This window comes from Chanos chanos, chromosome 10, assembly GCF_902362185.1.
Source record: "Chanos chanos chromosome 10, fChaCha1.1, whole genome shotgun sequence".
Lineage (NCBI taxonomy): Eukaryota > Metazoa > Chordata > Actinopteri > Gonorynchiformes > Chanidae > Chanos > Chanos chanos.
Window position 1 is genome coordinate 29,204,672 of NC_044504.1, and position 26,494 is coordinate 29,231,165.

Below are 26,494 nucleotides of genomic sequence, written 5' to 3' on the forward strand. Positions count from 1 at the left end.
CAACCCCTCCCTACCGCACACGCGCACACACACATGCATATGATTTTATTCCTTCTGCCACACACACACACACACACAAAGTCACAGGCACACATACAGCAACAACTGCCACTCCCTTTCTAAAACTGACTTTTAAAGTTATTATAAATGTATAACTCCCTTATAATATTAAAAGTCAAATGAAACCTTTTGTTAAAACATTAACAAAGCTTGCATTAGTTACATAACGTACAAAGTCATTTTTCTATTGCTCTGACACTTCCAGGCTGTTTGTTGCTTCAATTATAAACAAAAGTTGTTCTCCGTTTTCTTGATGCACTGTGGCCATGTTGTAAGTGGAGCTGGACCAATTAGAAAATTGAAAAACTTTCAAAGTCAGTTGTGTTAAGAATGAGACACCACCACACATTCCAGATAACAATGCAAGTAAAATTAGTGTTCTAGCAAAGCCTCTATCAAACGGTTTCAATTTCATTTGACTTTTCATGAAAATATCTGGACTTAGCTCCTAAATGCACTGTTAAATCAGAAGGATGTTCAGTGTTAATTTAATCTCTGGCTGAATTCCGACTCAGTCAATGCTGACAGCAGGTACAGTGGAAAAAAAGGTATTTCTTTAGGTTGCCTTTTTTGAAATTCACACAGAGATGCAATCCATCTCGGATGCAAACTTAGAGGCTCCACTTAAAAACAGCCTCCACACTCTCTCCATTGTTTTATGGCCACCGTCACTCACCCTCCACTCTGTTTTCCTTCCTCCTGTGACAGACAGTAATCTGGACTTAGCGCTAACCTGGATAGCTGACATAGGGGCAGTACGATGCACTCTACTGACTGTACAGTGGACTGGCGTCAGGATTGTTATCTGAAGCTCCACTCTGTCTGCTGTCTGACAGCTAGGCCTCTGGTTTTACATCACACCGGTGAATCACAGAGACCTCTGCATCTCCAGCCAACAGGGTGCCTGAGATCACTGTCTGAACAATCCAGTGTTGGGGAGTGTGTGTGTGTGTGTGCGCGTGTGTGTGTGTGTGTGTGTGCATGTGTGTGTGTGTTTGAGTCATCTAAGGTGCCTGAGATCACTGTCTGAACACTCCAACATGTGTGTTTATGTGTGAGTGCGTGCGTGTGTGTGTGTGTGTATGCATTTGTGTGTGTGTGTGTGTGTGTGTGTGTGTGTGTGTGTGTGTGTGTGTGTGTGTGTGTGGATGTGGATGTGGGTGTGGGTGTGGGTGGGCGTGTATGTGTGTGTGAGATGGGGTTTTTGTAATATACACGCTTTCTGCAGCTGGCTGAAGCTTTTGAGGGACGGTGGAAGCTGCATGTGGTCGTCAGAAAAGCACGGAAGGACCAGTAAATAAATCAGTGTTTGGATGCCTAGAGACTGAGCTCTGCGCCCATCTCCAGAAAGCAGGCAGCTAGATCAACCAGCTCACTCCCATTTTTACAACACTATCCCTGATTATGAATCTCCCTTCAAAAAAGGGGAGTAAAAAGCAGGACAGGGAAAATGGATGTAGTGAATGCATAATTAAATTATTCCTGCTCCCATGGCAATAAAAAGGAGACCTCACAATAACACATCAAAAAATGTGACCTTCAAGTGTGATCATCTGCAATGCGGTGATTAGTTTTATCTGTATGGTGAGAGCTACAGTGCATCGAGAGAAAGCTGTTTTTCCTTAACTTCTGAAGATTCATCATGTGACCTGTTCTGCTCGTACCATCTAGCGTGAGTCAATAAAGACGAGTAAAGGACAGTCATAACAGAGTTATCCTCGCCAACACTTCATAACAATTTTTGAGCAGGTTTCTGGAATTAAAGCATTCCTAAATAAGCATTATTTCTGCCGTTCAGTAATGCCTTTAGAAATGTATAAATATAGCCTTTCTAGCTGACATGCTAAATACTGCACTGATAGAGTAACTGAACTGAGGAAACACATCAAATGTAGACTTGAAAAAAATCCCGGAGTCCTTTATGGAATTTTTTGAAGGCACAGAAGTCACAGAACACTTTGCTCTGAAATTTGCCACGGTAAACAATGATTTAAATTGAAATTTCTGTAATTACATACAGTTTATTCCCATTTTTTTTTATTAAGGTTGCATTTCATTATACATGTGTTCAAGTGAAAAAAAAAAAAAAACCTTCAAATTTTATGCTATCATATTTCCAACCTGTACATTTTCGTCACTTTGCCATTTGAGATTTTTTTTTTTGGTAATTGCGGACCAGATGCAGCAGGAGAATGCGCATCACGCGGTGGCATAAACCAAACAGTGTTCACTCACCTTTTGCATCATTTTTGATCACTGTGCGTATGTGGCGCTCCAGGATTTTGACAAGCCCATACTGGTCCATCGCCCTAATCCAGTGTTAAAACGGAGTTCTGTTTAACAGATATATGACTGTGAATGGCGAACCTTTCGCCCTCTTCATAGCCTCTCCAGGCAAACCCACCTCCTCCATAGCACTGGGCCCACTCTATAAATACAGCTGCGTCATTGGATAATGATAACCTCAGAAAAATGTCAAGTGCTTAAGTAGCATTATGACATACAGTAGTACTTTATGGATGGGAGATTCTGTGGTCGCTGCTAGTACTCTTCCACATGCCTGGATTGTAGACTTGGAGGCCATAGTGATTTTAAAGTCATAAATGCCAAGTGTCTGATTGCTGTAATAAGGTGTTTGGATAAGGCTTTTGTGTTTCTATAAAATCACTCATCTGTGCTGTGACCACTGAAGTCAAACAGGCAGACAGACTGCTGAATTCAGGCAGTGTCGTACTAGACGTCGATTGGTCTGACAATTCCAGACTTCTTTTTTTGAATTCCTAACGATATTTGTTTTACGTCCTGGGGTTACCACATCTCGAGGAGGGTGACTCTATAAGTGTCTGTCCAAGTCAGGTACCTCTTTGGGGACTTTCAGAAGTGCCCTCAAAGTCCTTGTCTGCAGTCCTTGAAGAACCTTCTAGACTTCAGTTTGAAAACACAGAGACCGTCACGCAACACAAACACATACAATTAGGGCTGGAGCAGAGAGTCAGTGGTACTAATAAGCTGGAGAAGCAGTAATTATGAGCAAACCCACAATTAGCAGTGTCGGGGCATCAGGCACAATGGTATCATTACCAATAAAGGTGGAGAGAAGTGCCCATAGAAGGTATTGTAATAATGTTGTGCTCAGATTGCTAACAGAAATGCCGACTCATAAGAAGAGTAGCCAATAATGGAGAGGGGAAAGAAAACTCCCCAAAGGTCAGCATAAAATGTTGACAAAGCCATCTAAGTGCTGGAGTAAAAATGGAGGGCTACAAAGCACAGAGGGTGCCAGCGTTGATGGATGAATAGGAAACTCAGGGACTAAAGCTTTTTTTTTTTTAACAAAAATGTCTGGAATTGGTCCACAGCTCCCAAACAGTGCAGCAAAACGCCAAAGCCATGCGCTACAAGAAGCAATGTTGCAATACTGCCTGCTGCACTGCACCAAAATGTACACAGCATGCTGCAAAAGCACCACCAGCTCAGATCTCTGAGCAGACAGCCAGAGAGAGAGAGAGAGGAAGAGAGAGAGAGAGAGTAGTCATCTCATTAGTCGGTTGATGAGAAACAACCTCTCACTCACATTCTAAGGTTATTTATACTATTAATCTGATAAACTATCATCTGTGCTCTTCAAATGAAGTTATCTAACAAAGACTGTCAGTAAATATTAAAATCTCCCCCAACTTCAGCACAGATGTGTTAATAACATGAAATTGTCTGTCTGTGAGAACAGAATAGGGCCAAACAGGAGAGGTTGCTCTCACAGTGGTGGAGGAGACTGAACACGGCTCGGCTAAAGCACTAAATTAAAGGCAATGAACCTGCATGCACTTACTAAATCCACTAAACCATGAGGAACATGACCGATACAACTGCACTGCTGATGTCTTAATGAGATCACATCGCTGTTGTGAAAGAGGGGACCAGCACACGGCCTCACTGAGGAATGTGTGTGAGCAATAACACGCCAGGAAACCACAAGTAATGCGGACCTGTCAGAGCCAGGGTTATAGGAATCCATTTAAGATTTGCGAGCCATAACTTAAAGCTTTACCGTGATAACAACGTTTGTTTGTTCGGCACAGGCAGGAAACCTCATTTTCATTACTGGCATTCCATTACTTAGTACTGGTGCACTGCACCACTGTACATTTAGTATTGCCATGAAAATAAAATACATATATTACAACATAAATACAGTGTTAAACAGGAGGTATAACTGAAAAGTTGGGAAGATTCCAGCCTCCACATCCACTGAGACTGTGTCAAAGGAGGAGAGGAGAAGCCTGTGGTTTGGAATCACCAACAGTTGCCTTGAGGGCAGGAGACGAGAGTGAAGATGACTACATAAGGAATCTCAGGCAGGTCGCAAAGAGCCGACAACACAGTAAGTGCATCTGACAGATAAAAGGAGCGAGCTAGTGCTGAGGAGCTGTTTCATTCTTACAGGGAAGCTAACATTTCAACCACAGCAGCACAGGTTAAATCCAAACATGTCATTTATTTATACATTCAGGCTGCAGTAAAAAAATAATATTTGTGCCCCCCTCCCCCCTCCACTACAGCTGATCAAGGCTGCCCTTGTCCTTGTTTATTTATTTATTTATATTTACATCCATTCATTCATTCATTCATTCGTTCATTCATTCAATTGGTGTTCATTAATTCATTCTTCCTCTCTGTTTATGAATTCAGGTATGAAGATCTTTAATGGAACAACTAGATAAATTACTGAAAATGCAAATTTGACACCATGTCACGGAAAACATTTAAAAAGCAACAAGAAATAGAGTGAAACATCACTCAGACGATGAAACAGAACAAACAGGACTTCTCCTCCAGAGTACTTAAAAGTGTTAAATATTTACAGCGTACATGAAACGACCAAGAGGACTTACTGTTGCTGACTTAACAATGAACATACTCTTTTTTTTTTTTTTTTTAAACTTGACAGCACAGAATTATTCTTTGAAATAGTGATGTCCTGTTAATACCGCGGAAAGATTGTTATTTTGCCTTTGGTAATCTTTTCTGGCTTTTGAAAGAATGACATTAATTAAGGATTAGTCACTGAAATCTCAGTTCTCTAAATGCATGCTACAATGTTACTTTCACGAAAAGCCTATTTATAAACAAGTAGCTTTACTGTTTAGCATAAGAGTGAGGATAGACTGTTGTAGTCCCAGGTTAAAAGAAAAAATAGCCCAGCAAGCCATAGCTCCAGAAAACGACTGCAGCTCCCGATCTGTCGCATGACCAATACTCCAGAGCCTCTGAAATAGTGCTGAGATGTGACATGAGTCTGAAGGAAGGAGCATCCTTCCCCGTTCTCTATGCTACCTGAGGCCTTCTGAGAGGAGGGCAAATCACAAATGTACTAGTACTGGGAACACAGGACGCTCTAAATTAGCAAATGATTTATGGAGGCAGTATGTAACATGCTGCTACAAGCCATATGAGAATGGTCTGCTTTGTTCCACAAGCGTTATCTATCTAATTCTGACATAAGGCTGATAGAGGATTTGGAAAAAGCACTTTTAAAGTCGTTTTCTCGATCCAGGCCGCGGGAAAACATTCCGCGTTGCTCTCAGACTGTATAATGTGAAGTCATAATTCCACTGTATGGTGTTTAAAAAAATGATTAAGTAGTTTACCTTCATTGCAGTGTTCAACTTACAAGGAATAAATGGACACCTTCCGTCTGCTCAGGCATAATCACATAGCCTAATTGCCAAAACATTTATGTTTGACATTTATTTTCAGTTGGTATTAAAGCAATGAAACATAACAACTTTTCATATGTCATTCTGAAACACTGCTAAGACATAACTGCACTGCAGCAGTGTACAGCACAGTCCTTCCAAAATACAACTAGGCATACAGACATGGCAAATGCAGACTGATGGAGCATCATAAACTATTTGTCGGTGTTTCAAAGACCTTACCCCACTTTTGACAAAACAAAATCACTGACCAGGCATATAGTAGGCTAATCCAGGGGGAAAAAATCAGTGTGAAGAACACCTCAGTTAGCTAAAACTTAAAAGCTTGTTTCCAAAAGTTGTACCACCGATAGGTACTGGTGCGCCCCAAAATTGAGTTCACTTGGAAAAAAAAAAAAGCTGTGATGTGAGTTTCCTCATCATTTTAATATAACCAGTGGTAGCTCTGAAAGTGCATGTATTCGTCCATGTGGTCTCATATGTGGTTCTACGTTATCAGGGGCAGATTTGATATAATCTTTTCTTTCAAACAGCTTAGATCACTCCTTTTGCTTTTGGCTGTGTCTATCCTTAGTCATATTTTTTATACATACAGAAGATTTGTTTCCCCATATTTGATCTCTGAAATGTCAGGTGCTACAGTGAGGAGAAATAATAAGCTTACTCTAGCTAGTAATGGCCTTCATGATGTCTCAATACACTATACATTTATCTTCCCCAATCCTAAAACTGAGACAAACAAAAAAAGTCTTATAAAACAGGCAATAAACTGAGATCTCTTGTCTTATTCAGTTTAACACACATACTGTCAGCCTTGGAAATGTCAAGAGAAAAATAATGCACTACATACATTTCACATTAACAGTGGAAGTGTACACATTAAACTGTGGTTATCAAGTGACAATAGGGGAGATTTTTATGTTGCTGTTATAGTTGGACGGTGGCTGGATTAAGCTTCCTTGCCAACATGACTCAATCAGTCTCATTAGTGCATATCTTCTGGACCAAGATGCGCTGTACTAATGACAGAGAATTGACAAACGCAGAGAAAACAACTGAGTTAAAGTAAGGCCTGCTATACTGTTCTCTGAGACATAATGACACTTTCTATGGAATGTTACAGTAATGTAAATAAAGCAAAATAAACCAGCATTAATAAAACACCTTTAATGTTATTCCAAACAGTTTGATATATGACATTTAAATTCTTATTTAATGAAGAATTAGCAATGCAAAACACAAAAACCAAGTCCCAATTCATATGTGTGCTTTGCACATATAAAATGGCATAGGCATGTTAGACACTTCATTCATCCAGATCTGGCTGAAATAAAAAATAACAGGGCATTGTTATGAATGGTACAAAAAGTGGAGACAACAGTTTTGCATTTATATGATACTGAGATTAAAAAATATGTGTTAAGTGGACAAAACACCTCGCAATGTAAGATATTAATAACTTGACCACATCTGCTGTGATAATATTTTCTAGTGAGCAACAAAGCATAGGGTAATGACACCAAGGAGACTAAACCACAACTACATCTGCCTTGAAAGGACATAGTATATCAGAGCACACAGACTCTCTGGACAAATCACACACGCGTGAACCACAAACTCAGACACGGAAATCTCCTAACTACGTTTTCAAACCTGCTTTCCCTTATTCAGGCTCTAATGGGGATTTGCAAACTCCTGCATGAAATTTTTAAACACAAACATGGAAGAACTAGCTTCTGTGGTTTCTGACTCCTTGCAGCTTCAAGGGCTGAAGGACAGGCAACAAGAGTATAATAAAGGGACCATACATTGTCCTCTGAGGGAGTCAAGGCCAATGCAAGCCTCCAGGGCAACCAGCCAAACAACAGTCAAAGAGCATGCTTCACTGTACCAAGGCTGCAGACTTGGTGCAATACATATAACCTGATGGCAGGTTTATGTAAATTGACAGTAAATCTGATGTGCTGTAGAGGACCAAAAGACCTTCCTTACCCTGTGTCTTAATTATACCGATTTAGATGTTAAATTTATTCTCTTCGTGTCAAAGGACAGAAGTTTGAAACAGACGATGAATTACATCAGCTTTCATCAACATAAACAGAGGCTCTTCAATGCCACTGGGTCTGGAGTCTTCAAGAGCCAACTGAGAAACTAAATATGGCTCTGTTATCTTTGAGAACTGAGGGTAATCAATGTTAACAGGAAAATGAAGTCATTCTTGATTAATTAATTAATAGATATTTATTGATCAACATTTAAGGAATCGCTCAATTATTCCTCAGTGATATAATCACCACTAATGCTTATTCTTACAGTATCCATTTTATTTAACAAGTTTATATGTGTGAGGGTTTTCATTATCTGAGTAATTGTCCTCCTACTTTCTTTGTTCTGTTGGTTTAAATGACACCAGAGATATGTCATTAAAATTTCTCATGCAGCTTAGTTATGCATGACAGAGAGTAGAGAATTTTTTTATATATGCACTGCTTTGACGCTTGCCAAAAGGCATGGCTTGCACAGAGAAAGACCCGTATCAGCACTTCTCACTTATTAAAATGAACATGTGGTTTTATATCATCGAGCTGCATCTTTTCCCTCACACAATCACACAGCGGTTATAGAGAAGGGCATCTGTTAACTCAGAGACACAGAAATGATCTGGTTTGGTTATGAATATCAAAGATCAGGGCCAGATCAGTAGTGCACCAAAACCCCAGCGTATAAAGCTACTTAAGGAAAGTTTACTCTAAACCTCCTGCATTCAAAACTAAGCTGTAATGGTCAAGCAATAGCAAACAACTGAACAATTCATTTATAGACAATCTGGTGACCAGATGTAAATGATGTGGTTTTAAGTTTGTACTTGAGCTTTAGACGACCTTACACCACCACACATCAAATCCTTAGAGAATTTTCCTCCAAAAATGGAGGCCATAAATAATACATTTCAACAGATGAAATTAATGCACAGTGCGTAAGTAACTAGACAATGGAGACAATTCTACTTAATACTGAGGCTACAAATCCAGAGGATGTGTTAAATCTTGGCTGGGCACCATTTCATATTTATTTCTTTCAGAGGAGAACCAGGGCATTTCCACACTGTAACAGCTCCCCGCGGTGCCTCATCTCGACCAGAGGTCCGACTGGCCGTCTCCGTAAGCATCAGAGTGATGGCAGCTTTCCACCAATGCTTCTCACAGACAGCAGGAGGCCAGCAAGAGTCTGTGAGGATTCACTGACACGTGCTTACAACAGCTACTGTACTGCCTACTGCTCTGAGGCGCCTGACGGCAAACAGCTTACGGAACAGCCCTTTGTGCTTGATGTGAAGAAGAGCAAGAACGTCATGGCCTTGAGTTTACAAGAACTGAGAACTCTTAAAACTGAGGAATCCCTGTACCACTGAGAGCTGAATGATCATTGAACGGTTGTTTGGTGCCTGCAACAGTTGAGAGTGACTTAGGACAAGCATATCAATATTTAAATATTAATCAAGCATTCGTATTCAGTAAAAGGCTCTTCTTTGAACTAATATAAAGTGTGACTTGGGTGCAGCTCTTGGCAGCGTGGAAACTGCCCTTCTCTTTGCTCATTTTAGCTCTATATTAAACTGAACTTTACCCCTATATTAAACCAAAGCTACACTGGTTTAGCCCAAAAAATTATTACCTTATTATTAAGCCATTTTAAGCAACTGAGTTATTGCTTTTTTATTTCTACATTGTTTTCATTTCACTAAAAGTATACGGATGAACAAGCATATTACTTTCATTTTATGTAAAGGGTAAAAGCACCACAAACCAACTGCACCTCTGTTCCACTATTTACCACATAACAATATCAAAGTAAAATTATTAGGGGTATTATGAATAGGCATATACCAACCTACTCCACAGTCACCTGGTACTTTATGGAATTAACCAAGTGCTCCCTAAACCAAACTTACATCACTCTCTCTGATAACACTGTAATACATTTATTTCATTTGTTTACAGCTAGACTACTGCACATCTCCTGTTTACCATTCTGACTGTTAAATGTCAGACGGGTTAAAACATAGATGAATCAAAACAGCAACACTTACAACAAAGATATCATAACTGAACTGTTCAAAGGAACTTTACTACCTGATTATTTTTAATCAAAAGAAACAAAGAATTTTAACAAGAGGATATTTTTTTCGAGTTAATCATGACTGATGCCCTATAACTGAATCCTCTATCTCCGAAGACTGAAAGGTTTTTTTGCTCTTCTTTTTTATATCCAACATCACATCTTTTCTCAAAGGTAGGTAAGTCTTTTTTTTCTCAGTGCGAAAGAACAATTCTCATTTATATGGCTGAAGAATGAAGAGATGGAGCAGATGGGACGCTAGATGAGTGTCAGGTTTTATAAACCAGATGGACCGTTTTTGAAACTGAGAATAGCTGAATGGAGTGCGAGACTCAAACACCAAAAATTAACTTTGAAAACAGAACAGATTCCTTGATCGCAAGTGATTGTATAAAGGGTTTGCCAAAGCCAGACATCAGGCTTTAGAAAGTGAGCTAAAGACTCAAAAATAGCCAAGACACCAGTGTGTCCTCTGATGTTCAGGGAAAGATATTTACGGATGGTACTGCTTTTAACTGGCTCACTAATGCTATACTCACCACCATAAACCTCACTCCCAATCCAAGCAACTGAACAAATGTAACAAATTCTCCACAAGCCAGAGTCTGCTGGCAGTGTCTCTCCCTCTCTCTCTCTCTCTCTCTCTCTCTCTCTCTCTCTGTGTGTGTGTGTGTGTGTGTGTGTGTGTGTGTGTGTGTGTGTGTGTGTGTGTGTGTGTGTGTGTGTGTGTGCGCGAGCGTGCGTGCGTGCGTGCGTGTGTGCATGTGTGTGTGTATCAGTATGAGTGGTTAAATCTTCAGTAGTGCAGAGCCAGGAAATCAATGTGTAGTCCCATAGACATACATTTGGTGGTACTACTATGAAAACACTGATGGAGAAACAGGGGAAAGCTATGTCACAGCCACGCTACATGCAGCACAACACATGTCCTTCTTTCAGCTGTATGACAGCATTGTGCTTCAGACACTAGATCAGTCTTTACAGTACAAATCTATCCTCATGACTATTACAGCTGCACCGGGCGTGTTGATATACAGGTCCTGACATTTCATGAAACTAACAGTAATGTGGATATGTTTTCAGAGTGAGAGGCAGCTTAATGAAAACACTGCAAAAACAGCAGAACAGCAGAGGCTTGAAATCCTGAGGCTTTGCTCGTAGGTTGTGGTCTGTGATGTGGACAGAAACCAGACGCGCCTGTCACTGCATGTTGCACTTTGAGGACATTGCTAACACTGTAGGACTCTGTGGTTAGGTGCGTGGATATTAAAACTGCAACCAGATCAGTCTTTTAAAAAGACTGCTGTACTTAGCTCAACACAGACACTAAAGACCAATGAGTCTGAATCTTTGGATAATTTTATAATATTACAAAGATAGTTTATATCCAAGAAGAAATGACCTAACACCAATGAAATGAAATTAATTTCAATAATGCAGTAGTAACACAAATTATTTGTGAAAAGGTCAAGCAAAAGGAACAGAGATTACTCATTGTGTGAGGTGCTACTGACAGACGGATGCTGGAAGCAAACATGGCCATCAATACCTCTCCTAATCCCCCTACCATTCTCATTCCCTGGCGGAGCAGAATAATGAGTTTCCATTAGCAAGGAATGAAAAAAAATATATCATTTACTTCACATTTCTAACACTGGCAAACATAGATGCTCAAAGAGTAGCAGTCAGCATTGCCAAGTGCAAGACTTTTCCCCTTGCCAGGCAAATATTAGCCAACATAAGACTATCTGAAAGTGCCATCTGCTGGAACAGAAGGCATCCATAGAAATCCCACTTTACGACTCTAAAAATGCATCATTTTCGTGCTATGTTGGGAAAATAATGACAAGAAGAGACAGAGAGTTATAATGTATGGGACGTAAAGAGAGCTGCCCGCATCTCATCTCATGAACTACCGTGAAACCAATCTGTACTACGCTACAGTGACTGCTGTCCTGTACTCTCCCCCTCTACTCCATGTAATGTTTCTAAAAATACCAGCTGTGTGCTGTAGACTATATCCAGCAATAGGCCTCTGCTGCACTAACTGTACTCTCCTCATTAATACAGCGCTGCTGAAGTCATAATTGCTGTGGAAAACTAATCAAAAAGCTCATGCTTTGGCATCTTTAATCACAGAAAGAATGCTGAGAACGATGGTTTTATTGAATTCTGTGCTTTTGTAACGTGTCCCCTGAGTTTGAGTCATGACAATTTAATACCTCAAGTCTGTTATTTCCTTTGGATGTTAGATTGTGTTACAAATACTGAGTGAAGATTATTTACTATTGAATCAATACAAATACACAGAGAAAATGAGCAGTTTGTGGTCCAGTCATAAAATCATCACTGGCATAAGGTTACATTATTCATCCTCTAGTGACATTCTAAACCCTAAATAATATTCAACTTTGTAAAGCATGCTAGTGTGACAACATAGTAAAGTACACTAGTGTGACTATTAATTCATAACTGTAGATACCAAATCTGTCTAGTTTCCATGAATGACATATGACTTCAGTGTTGCACTGAGCCTTATTGCTGTTTTTTTAAAACTGCCTTCTTCTTCTCCTCTTTCTTCTACTTCTCCTTCTTCCTCTACTTATTTTTCTACTACGACTACTATGGTATCTTATCATACCTCGGACACTACTTCTGGAAGTTGGTGCTGTACTGCAGTTTATTTTTACGAGATGATCCTGCCAGAAATTTGTGCCAGGAGCTTAGAATCAACACGTCTTTTCGTTGAAACGTCATCATACACACTGAAGGAGCGAACTGGACTAAAGTCTACGTAATGTGTGGTGTTCATATACGCGACAGAGGAACAGCAGTATAGGAGAGCAGCAGTAGAGGAATGATTTTTTCCGTCATTCATGCGGTGTCAGCACGACAAATTTGCTATGATCTACTATACTGCAGTGCCAATGTCGAGGATAGACGCTGTCCACCACATTAACTTAAGGCACTCACTGCGTCCTCACATAGTAAATGTGTGCACTGTATTGTTGAACATTGCGTTCCCCTGCTAATCACAGTCTGTTGAAAACGTGAAATACACGTTTGTGCCAATGTATTTATTGTGCTCTTGTAAATAATTTTGAACATACAACGCTACTACTTTTGTTTGAAGCCAGCAATGGCACCGTACCCTTGCATAGCAGTTAAGGGCAACAGTTGAATAAATGAGGTATGCTCATTGACTCAAAATAAAATATAGGTATGAAAAGTCAGCATAATACTGAAAGCAAGTCATATCGCATGCAGTTAGGCCGATAGTGTTTAAACACACACATATAGTCACAAACCCATATCACAAAGACTATTTAAAATTTCCCAGAACCCGCTAATGTGATTATCACAAAACAAGTTGTGTGCGACAAGAATTCAGTGGAAAAGAAGCTGGCCGAAACCTGTACCAAATAGCCTATTAAATCGACAAGTGTTGCAGGGGGAAACGCTGCTGCAGCATCCTTGAAATAAAACCTGTTTAACGGGCACACGAAAGAACACGACCCCAGAAGCGAGCGAAAGAATATTGCTGAATTCTGCCTTTTCAGACGTGGACAATGTCAAAATTTCATGCGAGGATGACAGTTTTAAAAAGTTGGCTTATACACTGCTGTATACCTGGCTGCTCTATTTTGCGTTTTACGCACAGCCCTGGCTGGTCTCGCCAGTAGCAGTACTACACAGGATAAGTTATATGCCCGATCTCCTGCATTTACTCGCTGCAATGAAAAGCCGTGGAGCCGACTGGAAAAGAATCATCACACAATTACTTACCACTTGGGTTCTTGTTTTTCTTAAGACTCTTGCCACAAAGACACTGCAGCATATGCGTTCCTTTGCTGAAAATGTTCCAAAGAAACCACATTGATTTGGGCGAAGAGCAATCCAGCAGCTTAGACACCCTGATAAAAAAGAGATCCTTGCGGTTGCATAATATCACAATTGGATCAGTTTTCCAGGACAGGGCTACCAATGGTATCATAGAAAAATAGGTATTATCCAAGTCCACAGCGTTTTCACTCAAGTGGTAAAATATTCTGGTTTGACTACGCATTAAAGGTTATTCTTCTAAGTACTAAAGGCTGACACGTCAAGAAGTCCGTAATAAAAATATACTCTAGAAATTGCATGTGTTGCACACACAGATACGTGCAGCCAGTAAACAAACGAGAAGTATCATGAAGACAGAGGAACACGGCGGATTTCCGAGCTGAAAACCATTGCCTGTATTAGTTCATCAGTCAGTGGAAGGGGTGGATCTGCACAGCATCAAAAGCCAGGAGAGGATGCATACTATGCGAAGACTGCAACGATACCCCCAACAAAACACCGACACATTGCCTAATGAAGTCAGTTAACTTGGTAGTCCTCCTGAAACAGCTGTTTGCGGAGGTCAATTTCCAACAGCCCCTGCTTTCATTTCACTGAAAGCTTCGCTCGATAAACCAAGCGCTTGTGGTTTCCTTTTAATATGTTTGTATCCTGATGCTTAGGATGTTCGTTTGTGTTGGGATAGAGGTTCTCCTTATTGTTTCACCACTGCAACACTGACATCTGTCTTTCCCAAAAAGTATCCTGCTGCCGGAAAAAAAATTAAAACGTGTTTTGCTTTACCTTGCATCTGTGCGTTGGAAATAGATAAGGAGGAGGGGTTGAGTTGAAAGATTGGCTTTCCATTACGTAAACACGTGGTTCGAGCACCGTCATATCACCGACGCTTACGGCATTTCGGCGGAGAAACGGAAAGATTGTCTCAATCAGTACCACGTGAGTTAGGGGGGAATCTCAAAGCAGATTCTCACTCAGCTTGTCTGTATAAACTGTTAGACGTCTGGACATACGTACAGCTGACGTCGAATAATTACAGTGTTACCTGCAGCAACCTCGGGAACAACATAAATATAAATAAGGTAATAAATCGGATATTTATCTGACATCAGTCACAGCGAGCGTGTGTGTGTGTGTGACGGAAGTAAATTTAATATAGCTGCGAATGGAGACAGACACTCACCTGTTCAGTAAGGCTGCTCCATTAACTGACCACAGTCACGTCATTTCAGGGATGAACCAAAATACTTGTCGACCTGAAATGCCCTTTCCGAAAACTGAGACTAAACTTCACTTCAAGCAATTTCTGTTTATCTTCCTTTATATTTCGGTGAAAACTAAGATAAATTAAGCCTTCAACAGTTTCAATAATGCACATATTTTTGCACGTCAAGGCAAATTTACAGAGCCATTCCCTCTGCTTGTTTTGCTGCGAGACTGTCAGTGTCTAAGAGGCTTAGAATGCACGAGCATATTATTGACTCTTATGAAAAGATCCAAGGGTATATTTTAATCTCAAGAACAAAGTCTTGTGTTCTTAGACTATTTTTAACCCCACTTGCAAGTTATATAATTAACAGTAGATAAATTCTATGAATTTTGGTGCTATTTCATTGTTTTTAATATTAGTGTTATATTACAATGTAGTTATTCTCGAAATACACAAGCAATACTGAAATTTCTTGTAAAGGATCGCTCATATTCCACTGAATTATATCTGTATTCTCGCCATCATACTAAGGTGAAGTCAAAAGATATCACCATTACATATGCACAGTTCCCCTGAAATTTTGCTGATATGTAGAAAATCAAAGATTAATAAACAAGGTTAAATTGTTCAAGACATTATGTTAACTTCTGTAATGGCAATTCTAAGGCATCACAGTGAGTAGTTTTTGATATTTATTTTTGGCAGGGGAATAACCACCTGATTTTATCCATTCAAGATTTTTTCTTTTTTTTTAATGGAGAAATACAAGCAGCGTAGAAAGAGTGCGGGGGGGGGGGGGGGGGGGGGGTAGTTAAAGGCATGTGCTTTGCTCTTAGAATTACAGCATTAATCCACTTTAATAACCTACTTTTGTCAAGCCCAGAACTTGCCTCTTGCCTGTGATGACCAGGTCTACAGGGAGGTGGGCCACTTTGAGGGCTTACTGTAGGAAATTCAGGCTAATCATGAAACACTCCCTCTCAAAGAGTGACACAATCTAATCAGTTCACAAGAGATTGAGTCCCCTTCACCTGCTGACAGCACATGAGTCATCAAAATATTACTACCATCCTTTCTAAGTAATGTAAAAACTAGAATTGTGTGCGTCTTGTCAGAGCTGTGTTTCAGCTTTCTAATTCCAGTAGTTTCACCTGCGACCTGTCAGAATGATTGCAGAGTTGATATTGTAACCATGATATCTGAGTGTTACTACATTGTGATTTTTGGTCAGTGGGAGATAAGCAGAGGCTTAAATGTACCTTGGTTTCTCCAAAGCAGTTTTTTTTTACATCTCTGACAGGGTACCAAAGACCCTAAAGAATTTTAATCTGCTCAAACAGATGGGCACCCAGTATCCTGTGTAAATAGACACTGTGAAGCATAGTGCCATCCATATTGCTGCTGTCCTTTGGGCTCTGTATGTTAGCATCAGTATCGATCTGTTTCATGTAATGTAACGTATCATTGCACCCCAGAGGATATCAGCTGACAGGACTGCCAGCCATCATTAAAATATCTTTTTTTTCTTAACTGTGCAGGCAGTAAGGTAAAGAAGCAATCAGTTAGACCTGTGTTTTCCTACCTGTCTGTCTCTTGACTTTGTTGATAATCCTAATCTGACGAATTTTAATACTCTTACCATCTTAACCTGTACGCATTAAACATGTAAAATATTTGTTCAAACCATTCTTGAGTTTCAGTAGTGTTTTTTTTTTTTTTGACTTTCAGAGCGTGTCCCATGCTAATTAGAAGTTTTCACTTGTCACAACTTGTGCATTTTTAATTAATGTCAACAACCTTTTTTTTTTTCTTTTTCTTTTTCTTTTTTGTAATTCTAATTCGTAGAGGAGAGTAGTAACTTCCACACTGCTCATTCCCATTCTGTGAGTGTGCTGTTTGGAGTGGAGAACGTCTGGGTTCAGGTCCCTCATAGACACATATTGTTAAAACTCTCCACTCTGCTTGATACAGCATGTCTAAAGCGCCTGTGGCAAAAACCCGTTGTCCATTGAGAGGAGGCCGCAGCACAGGGCATGAGGGAGCATTAAAGCGAGGCACTCATGTGCAATAAGCTCAGCGTCCCATAACCAATATCCACCCACATCAACTCCAGAGGCCCTCTGCCAACTGTGCACCACCCTGTGGGTTGCCACCCTCTCATCTGTTGATGGTAGGGTAACGTTGTAGAGTAGCAAGGGCGGTTTGCTCACCAAAACCAAGCAGCGTTTCAGACTTGTGACTTTGATGTATGCGAAACTGGGTACAACTGACTCTCACATAAGTGCAAATAATTTTCACTTCAGAATACATCTGTGAGAGAGAGAGAGAGAAAGAGAGACAGAGAGAGCTGAGAGATTTGTTAATGGGATGTTTACTTCACAGGGACTGAACTCTAGAAAACCAAAAAAAGATACTGATAAAATGCTCTGATGTCATCTCTTTCATCATCAAACCACTTTTCTGCAGAATCAAAACAATCGTTCGGTCATAGCTATTGTGATAATTTGTTGAGTTGAAACACATTACACAGCGGCTAGGTCAGTTTTCATTAAGAGCTCAAGTCTACCCACATTCTGACTAACAGGGCAAGAGTGCAATTAAATAGATTGATGAATCCCACACATTACTGAAGTATCCCCTCTTCAAATCATAACAGATTACTAATATTCATTACTCAAGGGAGAAAGGGTACTGATGTTGGCACAGGGTTGGATTTGGAGTGTTTGGGGTCTTCTGTTCACTTAGACACCATTCCCACATCCAATGTGTGCTGTACAGTATGCATGTTAAATGAGACAACAGTGGGTGTCTCCATCTGGACCTGTCTTGGCCACATCTAGCAGTGAGATAGAACACATTTATCCTCCATGTGAGAGACAAAAGTGAATGAATTTTCATAGAATGGCTATTTTAAAATTGTCCTTAGAGAGAGAACAAGGTGTTACCTATAGGTATTTTATAACTGTGTGCCGAAGTTTAAAAATGTCTAAGATGACGCGTGATTGTAAGAACATATCAAACAGATACACGTTTGATCAACTACATCCAAACAGTTGGCGTATAATCTTATTGTTTTCTGATAATGTCCATGGTTTTCTCTTCTTGATGCAAGGATAAAAAAAACAGCATTACCTCTCTGAAAATACACCCACAAGACAAATGCTTAAAGTGGCCTTTTGTTCTCCGTTTACCAATTCTCAAAATCCATTATGTCACTGCTGAGTGCATTCAGAATGAAATTCCTGCTTCTGTGAGATATTACAAATTTTGTATCAATCCCATGTTTTAATGCACCTCTGAGCCTCTCAAATCATAACATATAACCCCATTTTCAAAGGAGTATTGTCCAATGATTCTTTCTGTGACTTCCCTCATATTGTGTCCCAAATCCTTTTTTACTGAGATAATACAAAAATAGTGGCATTTGTCTTACTGATATTTTGTGAGTTGATCATGTCAGACTAAAACAAAACCTCGAAATTTGAAAGGCATTATAAGCGGCAATATGGAGTTTGTCGTAGCGAACATGAGAAGCGAGGACAAATGCAAGTAATCCCCGCGATGTTAAGTTTTTAAAACATACTTTCTCCGAGTTCAGCTTGAGGCAAATTTGAGCTTTTACAGTTCAAGCTCTGTGCTGTAAGGCAGTGACTGCATTGCATCTGCTACAGCAGTCACACTGATGTTAATGCATCTCTCTCTCTCTCTCTCTGTTTTTTTTTTTTCTTTCCATCAGAGCAGTTGGCTGCACATACTTGGCCTTCTGTAACCCCTCAGATATAGCCTGGTAAAAGAGAGAGTTTTAATGATGACAGGCCCTGAAAGACTGTGACTGCTCATGTCCCTGATAATCATCTGTCAGGGAGGATCCCAGCCAGCATGAACTACAAGGATCAACATGTTCTGTTGCCTAAGATGGTAACAGTCTCTCAGCAGGACTTCCAGCATATTTCCTTTAATTATGGTGACAGTGTCCATGTCTTTACTGAACACTAATACCAGATATGATATGAAATACTGAAGCTGACAGGTTACCTGATGTGCCAATTAATAGTCAGCAGGTCTGACATGAGTCGTGCAAAGCAGTGGTTATCTCAAAATTAACGTAATTGAGCGAACAAAGGCCAGTTCCATTAGACCTCATGTAGCTGATTGTGTATTTCTGCATTTTGTACTCATCTGTTCAGTCTAACTTGTACTCAAAAGTCTGTTTAATAGATTCTCTAAGTAAAAAATGAATTACTCTGAGGCTCAATTATTTATTCTTATTATCTCTCACCATTGCACAATATGAACAATTTCAAGGCTTAATGAATCGAAAAAAGAATTTCATCATTTAAGCTTCTAGATATACTATTACTAATTTTGTAGCCTTACTAATACACGTTGAATTCTAACACCATATTTCTGAAATAATTTATCACATTTTTAAACATTAGCTGCCTTTAATTAACTCTTGTCATAAGAGGCTATTCTAGAAAATGGGGAGTGTTTTAGAACTCACTTTGTAAACACAAACAAACAAACTTTGTAATCTCACATACTGAGGTCAAATGGGGTTACCGTTTAATGAAGGAGAAATATTTTGGTTTGATTTTGAACTTTGAACTTGATGTAAAGCCCTTTTTTAGGTCTTTGTATTTGTATTAAGTCGGGTGCTGTTATCTTTAGACCACTAAAAGTTAAGCTCCAGATTTAAAGCGACCATGAGGCAGGAGATGATTGAACACCCTTTGAAAGTTAGGACCACAAAGAGATTAACTCACCGCCATTGGCTGTGGCCACCTGAAGCTCAGCACTTCTGCAGTGAACACACTCTGAGAAAAGCTGCAAGGGAGGACACACACACATACACACACACACACACACACACACACACACACACACACACACATATACGGCCATGTCAAAGTCAAAGCCAATATCACTTTTTTCTAAACTTTACAAGTCTGATGTGCAGCGTTGAGTCACAGGTTTTATTCATTTCCTGTTCAACATGATGTGTGCCATGATATAATTAGGGATCAATTCAATCGTTGTAATTATATATGAGGAAGTTATTACAGGAAATGGGTGACCATTTGCAGCAGGACACATACTGATAAACTGATACTGTTAAACAGTTTCAACAACTGTCAAACTGCCTGATTAAAATACCTTGAGAGTGTTTGACATGTCCTTTGCATCCATAATCAGTACGTTTGGTTTGGCGATCATATCGTATTAAAAGAGGCTAAATAAAGGAAGATGAGAAATGTGATTAAGTCCATGCAGGTCCCTGGAAATGTATCTGTTTTAGTCCATGCTTCTGTCTTTCCAGTCTCCGGGCTAATCTTTGGGAGCTTTGAGATTTTTTGTTATTTCCACAGTGCAGTCAAGCCTGAGATTGAGGTTACATCTCTAAGTCCCACATGGCCACCAAAAACATGGCCAGAGCACATTTAGGCCACCGTGGCAATACAGCTGAAAGGTGATAGAACACAGCTTGCAGTGTTTGTTATTAACCCCAAATTGTGATGGAAGCTGAAATCTCTAACATAATACAACCAAATATGGGCTTTCACACAGACAGAGAAAACAAGGTTTGCCAATTGTATAAAAATGTAACTGACTTCACGACAGTGTTCTCCACTCTGGAGAAGTTATTACAGGCTTGCCCTGATTCATACCCCTGCATTTTCATACTTAGGTCTCTAGATATTTCTTTTAAAGCGATCAGGTATGTGGTGAACTAGATAAAGGTCTGTGAAAAATTGTGCTCTCTTTCAGCAGTCACTGAGTCAAGATAAACATTTTGTTTACTATAAGTAGAGGATTAGGAGCCTATCAAATATCCAAAGACAATAGTCTGAAAAAGAAATAGCACACAAGCTTAAAACTCAGCTCTCTCTTAGGAAGGTGCATACACATTAGCAGTGAACATCAAATAGCTGTTTTTTTGTTTTTTTTTGTTTTGTTTGTGTGTGGTTGTTGTTGTTGTTGTTGTTGTTGTTGTTTTGCCATGAACAGGGAGATGAAGCCTTGTGCCTGTGTACTGTGTGTACTGTGCCCTGCCGATCTCATATCAAGTCAGCACACTGAATTGCCAAGGAAGACTTGCCTCAAACCCAAAGACCCGGACAGAGTTCTCATAAACCAACAGTCTCTTTTGTTTCACCTGGATATAATACATTAAATATAGTGGACAGAAAAACACCATCCAGATCCCATTAACTATCCCTTCGCTCAGCCCCCTGTAATTTATTTACACATGTATAGATACAGACAGGGTGATTACGTACACCCAAACAAAATCAAATGAAGATGGAATTCTACATGCTTAGGTAGGGGGTAAATGATTTACACCGGCCGATCGTACTTCTAATACGTTCACGGTCTTTGCAATGCTTTTAAGACCAGTAAACAGAATTACACTTGGAAACAAACAGCATAAAACCTGAGAACATGAAAACTTGAAATGGACATTAACAACAAAAAATGAAGGCATCAGATAGGCCAGCATTACTTAAAGCCACGCACATCCTCAAAACATCCTCTTTGCCGTCTCCTTTTCCGAACGGAGAGATAGATGCTGCTCGGAGATTTGAACGTCTCTAGAGATTAACTTCCCTTAAGCATTGTTGCCTTGATCATTTTCCATCACACAGCATCCTTAGGGAACATGTCTAGCTTTCCTCTCAGTAGAGACTGTCCAGAAAACAAGAGGGAGCGCCAGGTATTTGTCACAATCAGCGGTTGTGTTGAATTAGTGATATGGAGAACTGGGAGATGTCTTCCTGGAAGTGTCTAACAAAGTTATGTCTTTTCAACCACACAATCAAGAATAAAAACAAAAACAACCTGCCTCACCCTGAATATACACAGCTGAATAAAAAATATGCCAGCAAAAAAATAACCATATTTTGCATCGCCATCCGTTAACGTACTCTTCTCTTTTTTATTATGAGAAGCCCCATAAAAAAAACAAACTGTACCCCGAACAGATGTAACTCACAGATGAATCAAAGATACTGTGTATTCATTTTTAAAAAAAAAAAGGATAAGTTGGAGAATTATACTGTTTGCGACAGTGTATTGTTAAAATCCTTCAGTCCATCTTAGTCGCACATTATTATTAATGTTACATGTCTATGTAGCTGATGTTCATTTGGTTCTAGAAGTTTCTTGAATGCCAAGAATAGATCACACAACTCTGCTAGCTAATTAGACACCAACAGGTCAAATTATGCAGTAGGGAGTTTCTGCACATGGGCTTCATCTTTGGGGATAGCGGCTTACCAAACACAGTTTCTGCTAATGATGCCTGGCTTTGCCTGCCTCCTTTTTCTGAGGATCTCCCCCTGGGGGATTCACTGGAACATTAACACCAGAGAGACATTTCAGCCATGTCTTTCATCCCCTTGGCATACCCAGAGCTGTGCAATACAGCCAATGAAGGAAAAAAAATTAAACTGGACATTTGAAATAGCTGTTGTTGGGTTGGTTAAAGAATTGACTGTATGCAGCTGAAAGTGTGTGATAAGGAATATCAAGCATCCAACTCTTATCTTATGATCTATTTTTATTCAACCAAAACTCAAACCAAAGACGGTTGACTACTAGCCATCATCAGTGGCCCAATCTGTAATCAAGCAGAAATTTACAAATTAAATTTGTCTGTCTCAATTAATTAAAAAAGAAGTCAAAACCTTTTTTAAGAATAAATATTCCATTCTGTGATCAGTGTGTTGTTGACAACCATATGCCAGAGAGAGAGAGAGAGAGAGAGAGAGAGAGAGAGAGAGAGAGAGAGAGAGAGAGAGAGCAACTGTTTTAACAGATGATTGGCATCTGTGCATGCCTTTTCCATTATTAAGCAACAAATCAGACTGGAAACATTTTATTGCCTATGATTCATTCATGAAGTCTTTTCTAGTGCAATAAAATCTAACTGCAGAGAGGAATAATTAATTGGCATTCAGGGACGCACTAAGAAACCAGCCCAGTGAGGCCAAACGGACTCAGGACTTGTTGTTGGAAACATCAGAAGTTCATTACCATACTGTTGTGTTACCAAGTTGCAAAGTCCTTTAGGAACCAACTTTTACTGTGTGTGTTGCTACTAAACTGCCTGTATTCAGTGTACAAAGGCATCAACCAAGCCTTCTGGTTATAACCCATCATGCCACACCAAACACATCAGATTGGTTTTGCTCTGTATTTGCTGTTTATTCTTAGGTGTGAGATAAATTGAGTCTGAGATGATTTATATGTGATTTTTTTTTTTGTAGTTAAAGAGGTTATAGGCATGTCCAAATTAAAAGATTAATTCGGAAAGTCCTCAATGTATATTTTTCTTCATATTGAGTGAAAACACTATTTTGTTTGAAATCAACTAAAACAGCAATCTATGCTTTATTTCCACCATTTAAGGGGATGTGTTAGCATCCTTTCCTGCCTGCAGATGGAGATAGTGTTCTGTTTTGTCCATAAAAGTCTGGCCCACAAAATTCTCTAACTGTCCTACAACCACCTTTTGAAATCATTCAAAGTTATTCAGTGATCACAGATTTTCATGAAATACAAACAGCAACTTAGTAAACAAAGGTGTCTACAGTTACTTAGAATTCAAATATTGTCAGAGTGAAAAAATATTATCTTCATGATAGACTGTGGCAGAGCTGTGTTTGAGTTAGCTCAGCCATTGTTTAAAGGCTTTTGTTTACCAAAAGCATGTTGGCACAACATCAGTGCTCAGGTAACTATCCCCATGGATGTTAATCCTTATTAAATTAAACACATTGTGTGAGGAAAAGGGTGGTATCACAAGGTCCTGAAGCAATCACCATTCATAGAGTTCACAAGAAAACAATAAGCACAAAGTCTCACAAACAACACAAACCCAAACATTGCTTAATAGGCTATGACACACCATCACCAAGACATCTCATTCCAATGAAAACAAGTGTTAGAACATTCTAGGCAAGCATTGCACTCTGCTTCCTGATGATGTCACACCCCGTGGGACCCATTTAAAAACAACTGTGCCCTGGCAACAATGGAACGATCACGCAGACAGGAAACCGGTAATAATATTTCTAGTCAAAAATCCATTTTAAAGATCTGTGACTACTGAAATTACACCAGTGTTTGTCAAGGTTATGTACCAAAGACCTCATTGCAGTGGTTAGCTACTAAATATTGAAACAATACATGATCTGACGGTCATTTCTTAAGAGGATAAATAAAGAACAGATCATCCAGAGATGTATTTTATTATCACATCATCTACGTAATCCTGCACTCTTATGCGCCCTCTTAGACAAGAAAAATATATTAATGATAATGTTCAATTATCATAACTTTGACACAAGATACTGTAAAACATCAATTTTTTTTTTTTTTTTTTTTTTTTTTTGCTCTTGACCACCTTGACATTTTGGAAGAACGCTTATGATCTTTTTTGGGGGGGGGGGTCATTCTGCGCTTTACTTGATATGCCCTCAGTTAAACTGTAATTGTCAGGCTTTTTTTTTTTTTTTTTTTAAAGCAAATCACATTCTTTAATGCTTTACTTACCATCGGCTACATCCCTCTCATCATGCCCAAGTGCTGTCCAGCTTGGTGAGTCAGCCCAGGAAAGATGTGGAACCGATGCAGTGGAAGCTGGGTCACTTTCTCCACCCGCTGGGAGATGAGAGAATGAGACACCGCGTAGCATTCACATGACGTGTGAATAACAGAGGTGCACCTAAAACCACAGCTAAGGTATGCTTTCCCGGCGGCGTGGTCCACCTGCAGATATTAGTCGGGCGCGTAGGGAGACTAACTTACGCTTCTGTTTTGTCTCTATCTTAGACTGGCTCCTGCTCTGCTCTCCAAGCAGCTCCACTCCGATGCCCTTGTCGGACAGAAAAAAATATGCTGCTGGACAGGAGCTGTCTAAGTAGGGCAGCAGTTATATGGGTGAAGGAGCATTCAGTTTTTCAAAGTTGCCTAGATTTTGTCTATTTTGTCTAAAAGAAAAGTTTTTATGGAGTTTTCAAGATTGTATCTGGATGGCCCAACACTTCATTTTCATAATACAAAGGCCTGTGCTGTTAGGAGGAAAGTGTACTTAGTTAGTTGTTTTGGTCATCCCCAAAATAAATACCAAAAACACATATTTTCCCCATTTTCATTGATTTTAACATTGTGTTTCCTGAACATATTATATTTCTGAAGGGTTTATAAAACATGTTCAGAGACATATCGTTATACATCTGATTAAGATCATTTTGAATATTTACTTCTTCAACAAATTGTTTGACAATAAAAAAAAAACAAAAAAAACAAAGGTGTTGCTGCTTTATTTGCTGCTGCCATGGCAACCACCACATGACTTTGCTGAAAACAGGCTGCTGGCTCACAGTCCCACACAGTTTGATCCATGTAGAGTTGCCTGGCACACTTCTGCAACATACGTATAGTTAAATAGCTTTGTTAGCACTTATGCAGCACCGTTCTTATCAACCAACCCTTCCGTGTGCGAGTAAATACCTGCAATATAACTGGGACAGAACCAACTACGACATGCACAGAGAGAAGGTAAAAGTTATGATTATACCAAATTTGTGATCACATTCCATTTTTTCCATCTACGATTATATTGTATTTGCCATTAACTCTAAATTTGCCCGTGGTTTATTCACTGTGCAAAATCTGTTTTCAGGTATATTCAAACCAGTATGTTAATCTGTTTTATTGAGCTGCTTAACACCAAAACAGTATGAAAGTAAAGTGTCCATCTTCATTCCAATTTAAGGTTAAATCTGCAAAGGCGACTATTTGCATAACTCCTCCTAAAACACATGGTCACTTGGTTACCAAGATGAAGAAGCTAAAGGTAAGAAACACATACCATCACCTACAGTTTTCTGATTCTGTTGCTTCACATAATAACCACTAGGTGGAGGTAGTGGTCTAGTCTCGGGAACATTGAACATAGACAAAGCATTGTGAGCCAACATTATGAAATAAAATTAGAAATGCTGTGCAAGTTTGTCACTAGAGAAGACAAAGCATTTGAAATTCTCAAAATGCTTAAAGTTTACGTCCTTAAATGATGATTGTTTCCATTTGCGCTATTAAACCAGCTTGAAGAGAACCGCCTCTCAGCAATTCAAAGAGAAAACAGCATGCTTTTGCAGAAAATAAACCACATAATGCAGACAACAAGAGCTGACAACAGAAGCATCAGTGTAAAGAAAAGGTAGCGAGCAAACGGTTTGTTTCACTTGCAAATGAAAATGTAAATTATACTACTGTGTTCAACATGTATTGTTTAATAAGTTTTTTGTTTGTTTGTTTTATCCTCAAATTCAGCCTCAGTGCAGACAAAAGACAGCAGGAGCTGCTTCGTATCACCAAGGAGAATCAAATGATACTTCAGCGACTAACGAATTGTGTGCCACATTACAGTGTCCAACAATGGCATGAGCAATGGCTCAAGACTCTTGAATTAATGGAGAGCATCACGCGCTACCCACACAAGAGTCATACACCGGTGAGCAGTGGGTCTCTGACCTAA

General features: G+C 39.5%; 2 protein-coding genes across 2 annotated transcripts in view; one reads left to right on the forward strand and one right to left on the reverse strand.

The window, feature by feature from the left end:
* Positions 1-13,890, reverse strand: part of fgf14 (fibroblast growth factor 14) — a 92,792-nt gene extending 78,902 nt beyond the window's left edge. The window contains exon 1 of the mRNA XM_030786235.1: positions 13,683-13,890. Within this exon, the coding sequence (XP_030642095.1) occupies positions 13,683-13,890 (208 nt within the window). The remainder of the gene's footprint in view (positions 1-13,682) is intronic.
* Positions 13,891-25,416: 11,526 nt separating this feature from the next.
* On the forward strand, positions 25,417-26,494 carry cfap97d2 (CFAP97 domain containing 2). Its single transcript, XM_030787554.1, has 4 exons — positions 25,417-25,512; positions 25,730-25,810; positions 26,061-26,176; positions 26,290-26,494. Exons 1-4 carry the CDS (start codon positions 25,417-25,419, stop codon positions 26,492-26,494), a joined length of 498 nt encoding a protein of 165 aa, XP_030643414.1.

What these genes read in the sequence shown, in the direction of transcription:
- cfap97d2 (XM_030787554.1), top strand. Translation starts at nt 25,417, where the DNA reads ATGCAGCACCGTTCTTATCAACCAACCCTTCCGTGTGCGAGTAAATAC. An exon ending in ACGACATGCACAGAGAGAAG is followed by an intron (nt 25,513 to 25,729) that starts GTAAAAGTTATG and finishes TTCCAATTTAAG; the next exon opens with GTTAAATCTGCAAAGGCGAC. An exon ending in CCAAGATGAAGAAGCTAAAG is followed by an intron (nt 25,811 to 26,060) that starts GTAAGAAACACA and finishes CTATTAAACCAG; the next exon opens with CTTGAAGAGAACCGCCTCTC.